We start from the raw sequence: 12,477 nt of genomic DNA on the forward strand, positions 1-12,477 counted from the left end.
CCGAGCATCGCAAGGCAATGCGCGCTAGTTATCTGTTTATATTTGTCCCAATTAACTAATTGAATCGCGTTGTAACATAACTAAAATAGGTTCATTTTTCTGCTTGATTCACAGCAAATCTGATGGGAGAAAGAGAGCAACAATGTTTCAAGGGTATTGGATCATGAGCTATTTTCCAATCGGTTGTAACGGAATCCATAGTTACTCTCTTAGGAAGACTGCCGGTCAGGGGTTGTGTTCAAACAACTCTTTCAACTCTTTTTCCTATTCTCTTTCTCTCTGTCTTTGAAGAAAATATTATTATACCGGAAGGAAGGAGTTGAGGACTGAGACCCTTGATGCCTAGATTTAGGCAGTGGCAGAAAGCTCCAGGAATCGAAGAACTTGCCCCAAACACTATTCGGCAAGTCGTATGTGCCTGTGGTTTGGCTGGGCCTCCCGCAGAGCTCGGATATGGTCCTACTGCAACCAAAGCATTGACCACGCTCACATCTATCTCACCCTCAACCCTCTAGAGCCCGCGTCGTATCTCGTGTGCGCATTTACATCCGTCGAATATGGCAACCAGTTCACTGGATTCCTGCTTGTTGACCTTGGTGCCCTTATGCTGCTTCACGAATGTCTGTCGAACGAAGTCATCCGTTGTGTCAAATATCAGCCCACAGTGGCGACCTTTCTTATCCTCTAGTCTAAGCACGGCCTGCTGTCCTCATGTGTGAACGTGGCCTCGTTTACTAAGATAATGCACGGCATTTCGCTGTGGGCAACTGGAAGCAAGTAGTGTCAAATACGCTGCTCTAGAATTGTAGCACATTCGACCCAAGATCTAGACTGGCAATGTTTACTTGTTCATGTTCGAACTCTGAGCTGGAAATGTCGGGATGATGGTCCGGTGGGTATTTACCACGGAATCTGCCAATTTGTTTCTTCCATGGATTCTTCGCAATATACCATGATGGGGGTATAGTAGGGCAAAACCTGGCAAATGGGTGGCGCCGCTAGCAGTCGGGTATTCTACGGCTCCCAGACAACCTGCCTAGGACCAACTAGGGAATGACGCTCCTTTATCAGCCTCAACTGGGACTGTTTTGCTCGAGATTCTTCAAGTTACTGGATAAACAGGAGCCCACAGCAAGGCCAGGTCAACAGCTGAAGCTGGGAAACCGCTCACAAAACTGCTCCTCAAGTGGTCAGCAAGAACAGCGAGAATTCCAGAGAAAGCGTTCAAGATGTCGGATGGAATTGTTAATTCTCGCGACGTGTTCTGCTCTACCAGTTTGTTGTATCCTTGAAATATTCGGTGTACACCTTCGTTTCTGGGGAGTAGACCAGTTTTCTCGAGATCGGCTAGGGGTTTTCACTTCCGATCGGTTAGGGAACCTCGCACGGCCTGCCGAAAATTTCAGCAGACCCTTCTAGCGTAGTTCCGCACATGGTCTCCCTAGTGATTGGAAGTAGATGTAATTTGAGCTGAAATAGATGCGTCTCCGAGATAACAAGTGTTCTTGTAACGTCCAGCCTCGAGTGTTCCATCTAGTGGTTTCCAAGACGAGAGGGAATGGAGAAGGAGTTGTTGTTAGTGTCATCTCATTAACCGCTGTAGATTTTAAAGAGACTTGGTGTTGCAGCATGAGAGACTTATCCTCTTAGACCACGATTGATTCTGTCGCCTGTGGAGGCCGGGTATTGGGAAGGATTTCCTGGTAATCTAGCTGTGGCATCATTCCCGTGCATCGCAGCGATGGTGACAAACGATTTGCCGTATACAATATCCATATGACGGATATCATGATGTTTCGTATTTAGGTCGTCCTGTACAATACAGATAACATCAATCCACAGATATTTTTCGCCCAGAGAGCGGACAATTGACATTGCATCCTTGATTGTCTGTGGAAGCATGTACTTCTTCTCGTTGATGAGTGAGTTTTCCTTAAGGCAGTCCTGTAGGTTGGCTTTCATAGTCAAGAGCATTTTCGTCTTCCCCCAAACATAGCTTAAGGTAAAATATTTCTCTGCGGAGGTTGTGTAGATGAGACAGAAACGAGATCCGTCGATCAGAAGCAAAGGAATGTCGTTGTTGTACCCCTATTTCCCCATGAGCTATTACAGGCCCTGCTGTGATAGATATTTCAGTCATTGAGTCATGTCCACAACTTACTCGGATCCACTAATTGCCCCTGAGATGAATATGGGAATTTCTGCCACTCCTGCCACACAGTATCTGCTTGATTTTGAGGAGTTATAATCCTAATGGCACCAACCGGCCTCATGCCGTATTCTACACCCAGCATGGTTTCTCCGGTGGGGAGCTTTTGAATATTGAACAGCGTTCTCTGAATCTCTCGGTCCATTCAGCCAAATGAGGATGGAGTCTTCCAGGCTTGATTTCAATAAGAGACAAAATCGGCCGGCATATTGCGCCATCACTGGTCTCTGGGAGATTTTGGTTTACAATTTCTTGTGTCTGGTTTTTGTTCGTGGTCAACTGGTCCGCAAATTGCATGTTGTCAAGGAGATTGTTGAGATATTCTTCCTTCTCAAGCTGAAGTTTTATGTGGCTTGACATTAGCTCGTCAGGGTGATATATTGAACAAAAATATTGATAAACCTTCTGCTGAGCCTGCCTAGTCGATGGAACGTCAAAGGGTGAAAGGAAGCATCATTGACTTTAGAGATCCAAGATGAAAGCTCTTGCAGTGGTGAAATGTCAACTATTCTTCCTATTCCATTTTGTCACTGCAGGGTCTCGAATTCACGGCATGTCTCGATTGCATGTTTTATAACCTCCCTCAGGTCTTGTTGTTCATGCGAGATGATATACCGCCTGGCAAGCATATTTCCGATGGAAAGTCTGCAGGAATGGCGTTTAGAATGGCCGACTGGTACTTCACCCCGCAGCTGGATGGGCTCCTTGATAGTGTCCTGGACCTCGCTCATTGAATTGCTTGCAAGAACACAATTTTTCAAAACCATCAAATATGATGAGCCACCAAATTGGCCCTCGTGGGATGAGTGGGTGGCATTTTTTGAATTATTGAATTAAAAGAGTCAGCGGCCCGCCGCAGGTGAGATGGATCACCTGAAAGTCGGTATTTGCATTCATATAGTTCACTAATCCTTCTAATAATCTCAACCCGCTTCTCATGGCCCTTTGGAAGTGTTGCTAGGCGGTCTTGTAAGAGAAGTAAGGTTCATTGAGATCCTTGAGCTCATCGCTACGCCTGAACAGCTAGTACGCAAATTCAGCCTTGGTCACAAGGCAATGGGAATGTTGTGGCGTAGTTACCTGGTGCGTAACGCTCTAGTTGGCGATTGAGTGTAAACAGCTCTTCAATATCTTCCGTTCTGTGATCCCTGATATACCGAACTTGAAGACGCATCGCTAGATTTGTAAGCGATGTCTCATACTCAACTGACTGGCGTAGTGTGTATACAGAAAACTTGACCTCGCTAAGTGCGCCACTTGACCTCATTACATAATCATGACCCTGACCTCGCACAATACAGTAATAATCAGTTGGTAATTGACTTTCAACCTTTCAATTCACTCATTCATTCATATCAATCAATCAAAGCATGTATAGCTGATTCATAATCAATTAAATGAACAGATAAATTCATATAGAATATAAAGAGATGTTTTACAGAATTTTAAAATATATCATGATAAAAATATTGAATAATTAATTTTAAATTGATTTTAAATTGATTTTGAATTAATTCTGAATTAATTGTTAATTAATTATAGTAATAAAAATAAATTCAATCTGTATATTTAAGTAATTAACAATTGATTGAAAATCAGTTGATAATCAATTCAGTGTAAATTATATAAATACTTACTTTATTATTAAATTTTCAAGAATAATTTCAGTATTAAATTAATTTTGAATTAATTTTGAATTGATTCTTGTAAGAGATCTATGCTGAATAGATTGATATAATATTTATAGATCTTATATAATAAAGTGAAAAATGTTAAAGAAGGAAAAGAAAGAGAAAGTGTGAGAATTGATAATCAGAGTGAATATTTATATGTGTATGCAGTATGTACACAGTAAAGCTTTAGAATGAAAGAATAGAAATTCTATAAGTTTTTCAGCTGAGAATTGATGATTGAAAATGACTGAGAATCAGAGCTTTCAGTGAAATCTATGAAGTGTAAAGAAATAGTCTATATTATAATCAGACACAGCTAATTATATTAGTTCTCTTCTTCTCTAATTATATGTAGTTCTTATCAGTTGAGAGCTGTGATCTCAGATAACACAGAACTCAGAGTTCAGATTAGATAATTATAGTTAACTCATTTTACAAGATATTATCAGCTACAGCTGTAAGATCTCTTATTAAGAATATCTTCAATTTCTTATTCAAGTTTATTATCTTCTTCTATGATCTCTGATAACTGTCAGTCAGAAATCAGTTGAGAAGAGAACAGATCAGTGATAGTGCAGTGAAACAAGCTCATGTGAAAAATATTATAAATTTCTGATAATGTATTAAGATAGTAGTTATAACTATCTAGAACTTCTATTACTTTATACTTGATATAACAGTAATTCAGTGTATGAGATAAATATGTGATTTATATATTCTTAAGATTCAATTACATTAAGTCTTCTATCTTATATTACTTAGCAGAATCTTGATAAACATTGATTTAATTCTCTTGATCTTGTTTTATAGTTATTATAAAGATCTCTGCTCAGTCATGAATATCTCAGAGCTTTGTTACTATATTATCAGCAATCTGAATTGAACTGTGAGAATTCAGTGTGAAATGCATAATTTCTAGAAGATTTAATACTTTTATGTGATAATTATATATAAGAAAGAACAGACTTATATCTGTTGAGACAGCATCTCAGCTGTTGATAGCAATCTCTGTATGTAGAAGAAGATTATATCAATCATCTTATAAGTAGTTACAGAACTTATAAAGATATTTCTTTACAGTCTGAATTATCTTTTCTGATACATTATCAGTCTTAGAGTAATAAATAGTTAACAAATAGTATATAATCTTGAGAACTTGACAGATTCTTATTCAGAGAGTGCTCATGAATTGACAGCTCTGATCTGATACTATAGATCTCAGTAATTTATATATCTAATAGAATGAGCTCTGTAGAAAAGCTTCAGTAACTTATTTAATATTCATCTTATTACAAGGTTTTAATATTATATCTTTGCTCAATCAGTTCACAATGATCAGAATGTTCTTATAACTCTTACTCTCAGAGAGATTAATAGTGAAGTTAATTACTATATCTTATCAGATTCTATTAGAAATATTAAGTGATTTTAGTAGATCTTTTCTACAGTTCTTTCATAAGATAATAAAAGAACAATAGTTGCAGTTTTAAATAAAACATCTGATACTATTTAATATCTCAGATTAGTAGAACTCTTGAGAGATTATTCAGTATAATTCTTTATAATCTGAGTAATCAGTTATATATAAATGATGCATCTCTTGCATTATCTGAGTGTGTAAGAGTTCAGAGTGAGAGACTCAATATTATTTACAGAACTACAGAGTGTTATTATCATTGATTAAGCATTCTGAGATGTCAGTTCTTATATATAGTTCTGAAAGAAATTGAGATGCTTCTTGATATACTGCTTCAATGAGTGCTTGAAGAAGTTCATTAGTTTGAGCTGTTATATGTTATAATTCATTCAGTGTAGATTTGAGACAAGTTGAGATATTAATGACAGTGTCAGTATCAGTGTCAGTATCAGTGTCAGTGATAGTTTAGAGAGAGAATGTTCTAATCAGAGAAGTGTGTATAGTGTTATAAGTTGTTTCATCTTGATTAACTAATATCTTCAGATCTAGAAGCTGATGTTCTTGATTTATTCAACAGATATCTGTTACATTGAAAGACATATCTTACTCTTATTATAAGAGAGCATCTGTCATTGAGTTCTGACTGCTGAGACAGTAGTGTATTGTAAAATGAAAGCAGCTTAAGAACTCAGATTATCATATCTATTATTCAGTGAGTTTATAAGTAGTTGTAAAGTACTTGAGATTCTTATAATCTGTGATTATCTTAAATTTAAAGATACTTCAGAGTTCAGAATTTCATTCTTCTAGATAGTATATAATTGTAAGAAGTTTCTTGTCATAGATCTCATAGTTGCATTTAACAGAACTCAGTTTCTTAGATATGAAGGTGTATAATTATAAGACATCTTTATTATTATATTATAATATAGCTTTCTCTGTAACATAGTCAGAGAAGTCAGCTTCAATAACTGTTTTATAATTGAGATTAAATATTATTAGCAGAAAAGTGTTAATAAATATCTTCTTTATCTGTATAAATACAGCTTCAGTGTTCACTGATCACTGAAATACTGAGTTCTTTCTAATGAGTTCTGTAAGTAATCTTGTAATATCTGAGAAGTTTTATATAAATCACTGATAGAAGTTAGTAAATCTGATAAAGCTTTGTATATCTTTCACAGTATATGAAGCTTCTCATTCAAGAATGATAAAAACTTTCTTAGAATTCATTCAAATTCTCTTATCAGCTTCTATGATAAAATCTAGATATTTAATACTCTTGACTTTGAAGTCATACTTGTTAATATCTATTGATAGTCTGACTTCTTGTAATTATTGTAATACTTTTTGCATGTATTCTTGATATTCTTTTCTGAACTTATCAGTGAAGATGAGAATATTATCAAGATATACAGATACAAATTCATCAAGAAAATCTCAGAGTACTCAGTTGATATACTTCTAAAATATACTGAGAGTATTAATCAGTTCAAAGAGTGTAACTATTTATTTAAAAAGACTATAATATATTCAGAATGCTATAAGTCATTCATCTTCTTCAGTGATATGAATTTTATGAAATACAGTGATAATATCTAGTTTTATAAATCATTGAGCTTGTTTAATACAAGCTAGAGTTTCATTGATAAGAGATAAAGAATAGCAGTTTTTCTTAATTAATCTGTTCAATTCTCAATAGTTCATACAGAATCAGAGTTCTTTATCTGATTTCTTTGTAAAGAGAATAGAAGCTGCAGCAGAAGAGTTACTAACATGTATGAATTTCTTATTCATCAGATTATTGAGTGTCTTCTGAAGAAGAAGAACTTCATCTTGAGACATATTATAAAGAGAGTCTTATAATGACTCAGAGTTCTTATCATTCTTCTTTTCTAACTTGATACTGTGATCTACTTCTGAGTCTCATAAGAAGAGTATATTTATAATGTTATCTTATCAGAAGACATCTAGATATTTGTGATATTATTGAGAGAGTTTTGTATGAGAATCTGTTATTATAGTATGAGATAACTTCTCTAGAGCTTTCTTAATATTAGTCAGACTGATGAAATAGATTATCACATGATTTTACTGTCAGTGATCTTTTCAGTGACTTTCTTTTCAGAGTATTTTATAGATATTGATAGAGATCTGTGTCAGATCTATAGTCTTGTAAATATCATCTTCATGAACTCTATTATTATTAGAGAATATTAAGCTCCTGTTTCAAGTATTTAATAAGATGCCTTGTTCAGATAGTCAGACAAGATCTAATATAAGATTATAATCAAGATTATTAACTTCATATGTATAGACATCTTCACATTGATATTCTTCAACATCTATATTCAACTTCATCATGTAATGAGTACAAATGTCTTTTAGATCATCAAATTCTGTGAGAAGTCAGAATTTTAATAAGAGAATACACTGAAGATTGTAACATCTTATGACTGAAGATTTAATCATTATATAATGACATAGATCACTGTCTATCATGGCTTTTATATTATACATGTTATTAATCAAAGTAGATACAAGAATCATGTTCATTGTCATTTTCTCTTTAAATTATTATCATCTGATTTCTTCAAGCTTCTGTTTATAAATTTGAACAGAAGCTAATCTTTTCCCTGTTTCATCAGAGCATTCTCATAGTTATCTTCTGAATCTTTCTTCAATACAATGTGATTGATGTGAACAGATATTAATTCATTCTTTAAGTGAGAAGATATATAGACTGATCAGCAGTTGAAAGCAATATGTTCTGATCAGTTACAGTTGATGTATACTTCTTGTTAATATCAATCAGTGACTTCTTCAGAAGTGATTTCAGAAACTCAGAAGTCTGTTCAGACAGCAGAGACTCTTGCTTATACATAGACATTCAAGTCTACTCAGTTTATAACATATGTGTCATTGTTATTATTTCTCAGTGCAGGTGTATAAGTGACTGAGATGTAACATCTTCTATCACTGTTCTGTATACTCTTAAGCTTGATAAGATAATCATTCAATATTCAGAGTTATACATAGAAACCTTCATAAGTCTGGTCTTTTTCTATGCTTACAAGAGTCTGTAAGAGTTCAAAAGTTAATGTCTTCTTGAGTATACTAATCTTCATTCAGTTCTTTCAAGATTGATCATCTACTTCTAGAATCTTGATATCAAAGTCAGAAATGAATGTTATAAGAGAAGTGTTTCTCTGTTAAGTACTCTATAATCAATCTAATGCTTTCTGTTGCATGACAGTGTCTTAGAACAGAATATCAAGATATTTGATAATATTATCAGATATTCACAATGCTGATTCACATACTTTTATTTATGAATGAAACTTCTGTTTCATGCAATTCTTCAATTATTCATTGATATATTAATCTTAATTAATTAGTGAACTGATGGCATCTTTATCTATACTTAGTTTCATAAGCATTTCTAACCTTCATGATAAGTAGAGAGTGAGATTAAAAGTATTAAAATATGTAAGAGCATCTAAGTATTTCTTCAGTGTTTATATTATATTCATATTCAATTCTGTCAGTATTGAAATTATCTGTGCAGAGGTTTCTTATTAAGATAATTACTGAATCTCTTCATATTAACATTGTTAAGTTGCATGTATATCAGCTATCTATTACTATTGTAATTTCAACATTGCTCAGAGTCACTGTGACACTGTATCTATACTCACATTCAAGAGTTCTTTCATATTATTGATAGACATAGCTGTATCATTTGTCAGATGTATGTAATTGTATAAATATCTCATATGCCTGTGTCAGAACTCTCAGGTCTTTTGCTGATATTCTCTTTATAAGATCTTATTCTCTTTGTAAGATCTTGTTACAGGGTCAGAGTGACTGATGAGTAAGCTTCTATCTGAGAACTCAGTATCTGCTTAACTGTTTAATCATTTCTCTATTTCTTATACATTGTTATGTGTTCAGATATCTTCTTGATGAATAATCATTTCTAATAAGAAGACAATAAACATTTTTCAAGTATAAGAGGTCTATGCTGAATAGATCAGTATAATATTTATAGATCTTATATAACAAAGTGAAAAACATTAAAGAAGAAAAAGAAAGAGAAAGTGTGAGAATCAGTGATCAAAGAGAATATTATATGTGTATATAATGTGTACACAGTGAAGCTTCAGAGTGAAAGAATAGAAATTCTGTGAGTTTTTCAGCTGAGAATCAGTGATCGAGAATGACTGAGAATCGGAGCTTTTGACAGAATCTATGAAGTGTAAAGGAATAGTCTATATAATGATCGGGCGCAGCCCGCCACAATTCTGAATTAATTATTAATTAATTATAGTAATAAAAATAAATTCAATCTATATATTTAAGTAATTAACAATTGATTGAAAATCAATTGAAAATCAATTCAGTGTAAATTATATAAATACTTACTTTATTATTAAATTCAAGAATAATTTCAGTATTAAATTGATTTTAAAGTGATTTTAAATTGATTTTAAAGTGATTTTAAATTGATTTTGAATTGATTGTAGAATTGATAGTAAATAATTAAGTAATTTCAAATTATAAGAAAAGATGTATTGAGTGAGATCAGATAGTGACACAGGCTATATTTACAAGATCAGCTTACATAACAAGGTGTAAGAGACCTACACTGAATAGATCAGTATAATATATAGATCTTATAATATAAAAGTGAAAAACATTAGAGAAGGAAAAAAGAGAAAGTATGAAAATCAGTGATTGAAGTGAATATTTATACATGTACACAGTGAAGCTTCAGAGCAGAAGAATAGAAATTCCATATATATAATAAAGCTTTGAGATGAAAGAATAGAAATTTCATGAGTTTTTCAGCTGAGAATTGACAACTGAGAATCAGAGCTTTCAGCAGAATCTATGAAGTGTAATGAAATAGTCTATATAATTGATCAGATGCAGTCTGTCACATTAGCTCTCTCTTTTCAGAAGTGATATAAAGTTATGAGTGCATAGTTCTCATCAGTCAAGAGCTGCTGTCTCAGATAATACAGAGCTCAGAGTTCAGATCAGATAATTATAACTGACTTATTTCATATAGCAGGCTGCGCCCGATCAATCATATAGACTATTTCATTACACTTCATAGATTCCGCTGAAAGCTCCGATTCTCAGTCTGCTAAAAAGCTCCAATCTTCAGTCACTGATTCTCAGCTGAAAAACTCATGAAATTCCTATTCTTCCGCCCTGAAGCTTTACTGCATATATGTATAAATATTCACTTCAATCACTAATTCTCACACTTTCTCTTTCTTTTCTTCTTTAATGTTTTTCACTTTGTTATATAAGATCTATATATTATACCAATCTATTCAGCATAGGTCTCTTACACTTGAAAAATGTTTATTATCTTCTTATTAGAAATGATTATTCATCAAGAAGATATTCAAATGTGTAATAATATATAAGAAATAGAGAAATAATCAAACAGTTAAGCAGACACTGAGTTCTTAGATAGAAGCTTGCTTATCAGTCACTCTGACTCTGTAACAAGATCTTACAAAGAGAACAAGATCTTACAAAGAGAATGTGAGTGAAAGATCTGAGAGTTCTGACACAGATGTATGAGATATTCATATAATTACACTTCTTTTAATTCCACAGTTATAACACATGTGATGAATGATATAGCTATATCTACTGATAATATAAGAGAATTCTCAAATATAAGTATAGATACAATGTCACAGTGACTCTGAGCAATGTTGAAATTACAACAGTAATAGATAACTGATATACATGCAACTCAACAACATCAATATAAAGAGATTTAATAATTATCTCAATAAGAAATCTCTGCACAGACAATTTCAACACTGATAGAATTGAATATAAACACAATATGAACACTGAAGAAATGCTTAGATACTCTTACATATTTCAATACTTCTGATCTCACTCTCTACTCATTATGAAGATTGAAAATGCTTATGAAACTAAGTGTAGATGAAGATGTTATTGATTCACTAATCAATCAAGATTGATATATCAATGAATAATTGAAGAATTGTGTGAAACAGAAGTTTTATTCATGAATGAAAGTATGTGAATCAGTATTACAAACATCTGATAACATCATCAAACATCTTAATGTTCTGTTTCAAGACACTGTTATATAACAGAAGACATTAGATTGATTACAGAGTGTCTGACAGAGAAATACTTCTCTTATAACATTTATTCCTGACTTTGATATCAAGATTCTAGAAGCAGATGATCAATCTTGAGAGAATAGAATGAAGATTAGCATGCTTAAGAAGATACTAACTTTTAAACTTCTACAGACTCTTATAAGTGTAGACAAAGATCAGACTTATGAAGGTTTCTGCATACAACTCTGAATATTGAATGATTATCTCATCAAGCTTAAGAGTATACAGAACAGTAGTAGAAGATGTTACATCTCAGCTACTTATACATCTGTGTCAAAGAATAATAATACAGATACTGTGAATTGAGTGAACTTAAATATCTATGCATAAACAAGAGTTTCTGTTATCTGAAAAGGCTTCTGAGTTCTCAGAATCACTTTTGAAGAAGTTGCTGATCAACACTAATAAGAGATGTGTATCAATTGTAACTGACTAGAACATATTACTTTCAACTGCTGATTAGTCTATGTATCTTCTCATTTAAAAGAAAGATCAATATCAGTGATATATATCAATCACATTGCATTGAAGAAAGATTTGAAAGATAACTATGAAGATATCTCAATGAAACAGAGAAAAGATTAGCTTCTGATCAAATTTGTAAACAGAAGCTTGAAAAGATTGAATGACAATGATTTGAAGAGAAAATGATGATGAATATGATTTCTGTATCTACTGTGATTGATAACATATATAATATGAAAGCCATGATAGACAGTAATCTATGTTATTATATAATGATTAAATCTTCAGTTGTAAGATATTATAATCTTCAGTGTATTCTCTTATTAAAGCTCTGACTTCTCACAGAATTTAATGATTCACAAGACATTTACACCTGTTATATAATGAAGCTAAACATAGATATCAGAGAACATTAACATGAAGATGTCTATATATATGAAGTTAATAATCTTGATTATAATCTTATATTAGAACTTGCCTGACTATCTGAACAAGATATCTTATTAAATACTTGAAATAGAAGCTTAA

The 12,477-nt window shown here is 32.9% G+C and overlaps 2 protein-coding genes across 2 annotated transcripts; both read right to left on the minus strand.

Moving 5' to 3' along the window:
• Positions 1 to 1,638: 1,638 nt before the first annotated feature.
• On the minus strand, positions 1,639 to 2,354 carry BDBG_06861 (uncharacterized protein; the record flags this gene model as incomplete). Its single annotated transcript, XM_031722801.1, has 2 exons — positions 1,639 to 2,015; positions 2,162 to 2,354. The coding sequence occupies 2 exons, from the start codon at positions 2,352 to 2,354 to the stop codon at positions 1,639 to 1,641; spliced, it is 570 nt and encodes a 189-aa protein (XP_031579798.1).
• Positions 2,355 to 2,736: 382 nt separating this feature from the next.
• BDBG_17509 (uncharacterized protein) lies at positions 2,737 to 2,940 on the minus strand (the record flags this gene model as incomplete). Its single annotated transcript, XM_031725206.1, has 1 exon — positions 2,737 to 2,940. One exon carries the CDS (start codon positions 2,938 to 2,940, stop codon positions 2,737 to 2,739), a length of 204 nt encoding a protein of 67 aa, XP_031579799.1.
• Positions 2,941 to 12,477: the final 9,537 nt, after the last annotated feature.

This window comes from Blastomyces gilchristii (genome assembly GCF_000003855.2).
Source record: "Blastomyces gilchristii SLH14081 genomic scaffold supercont1.16, whole genome shotgun sequence".
NCBI lineage: Eukaryota > Fungi > Ascomycota > Eurotiomycetes > Onygenales > Ajellomycetaceae > Blastomyces > Blastomyces gilchristii.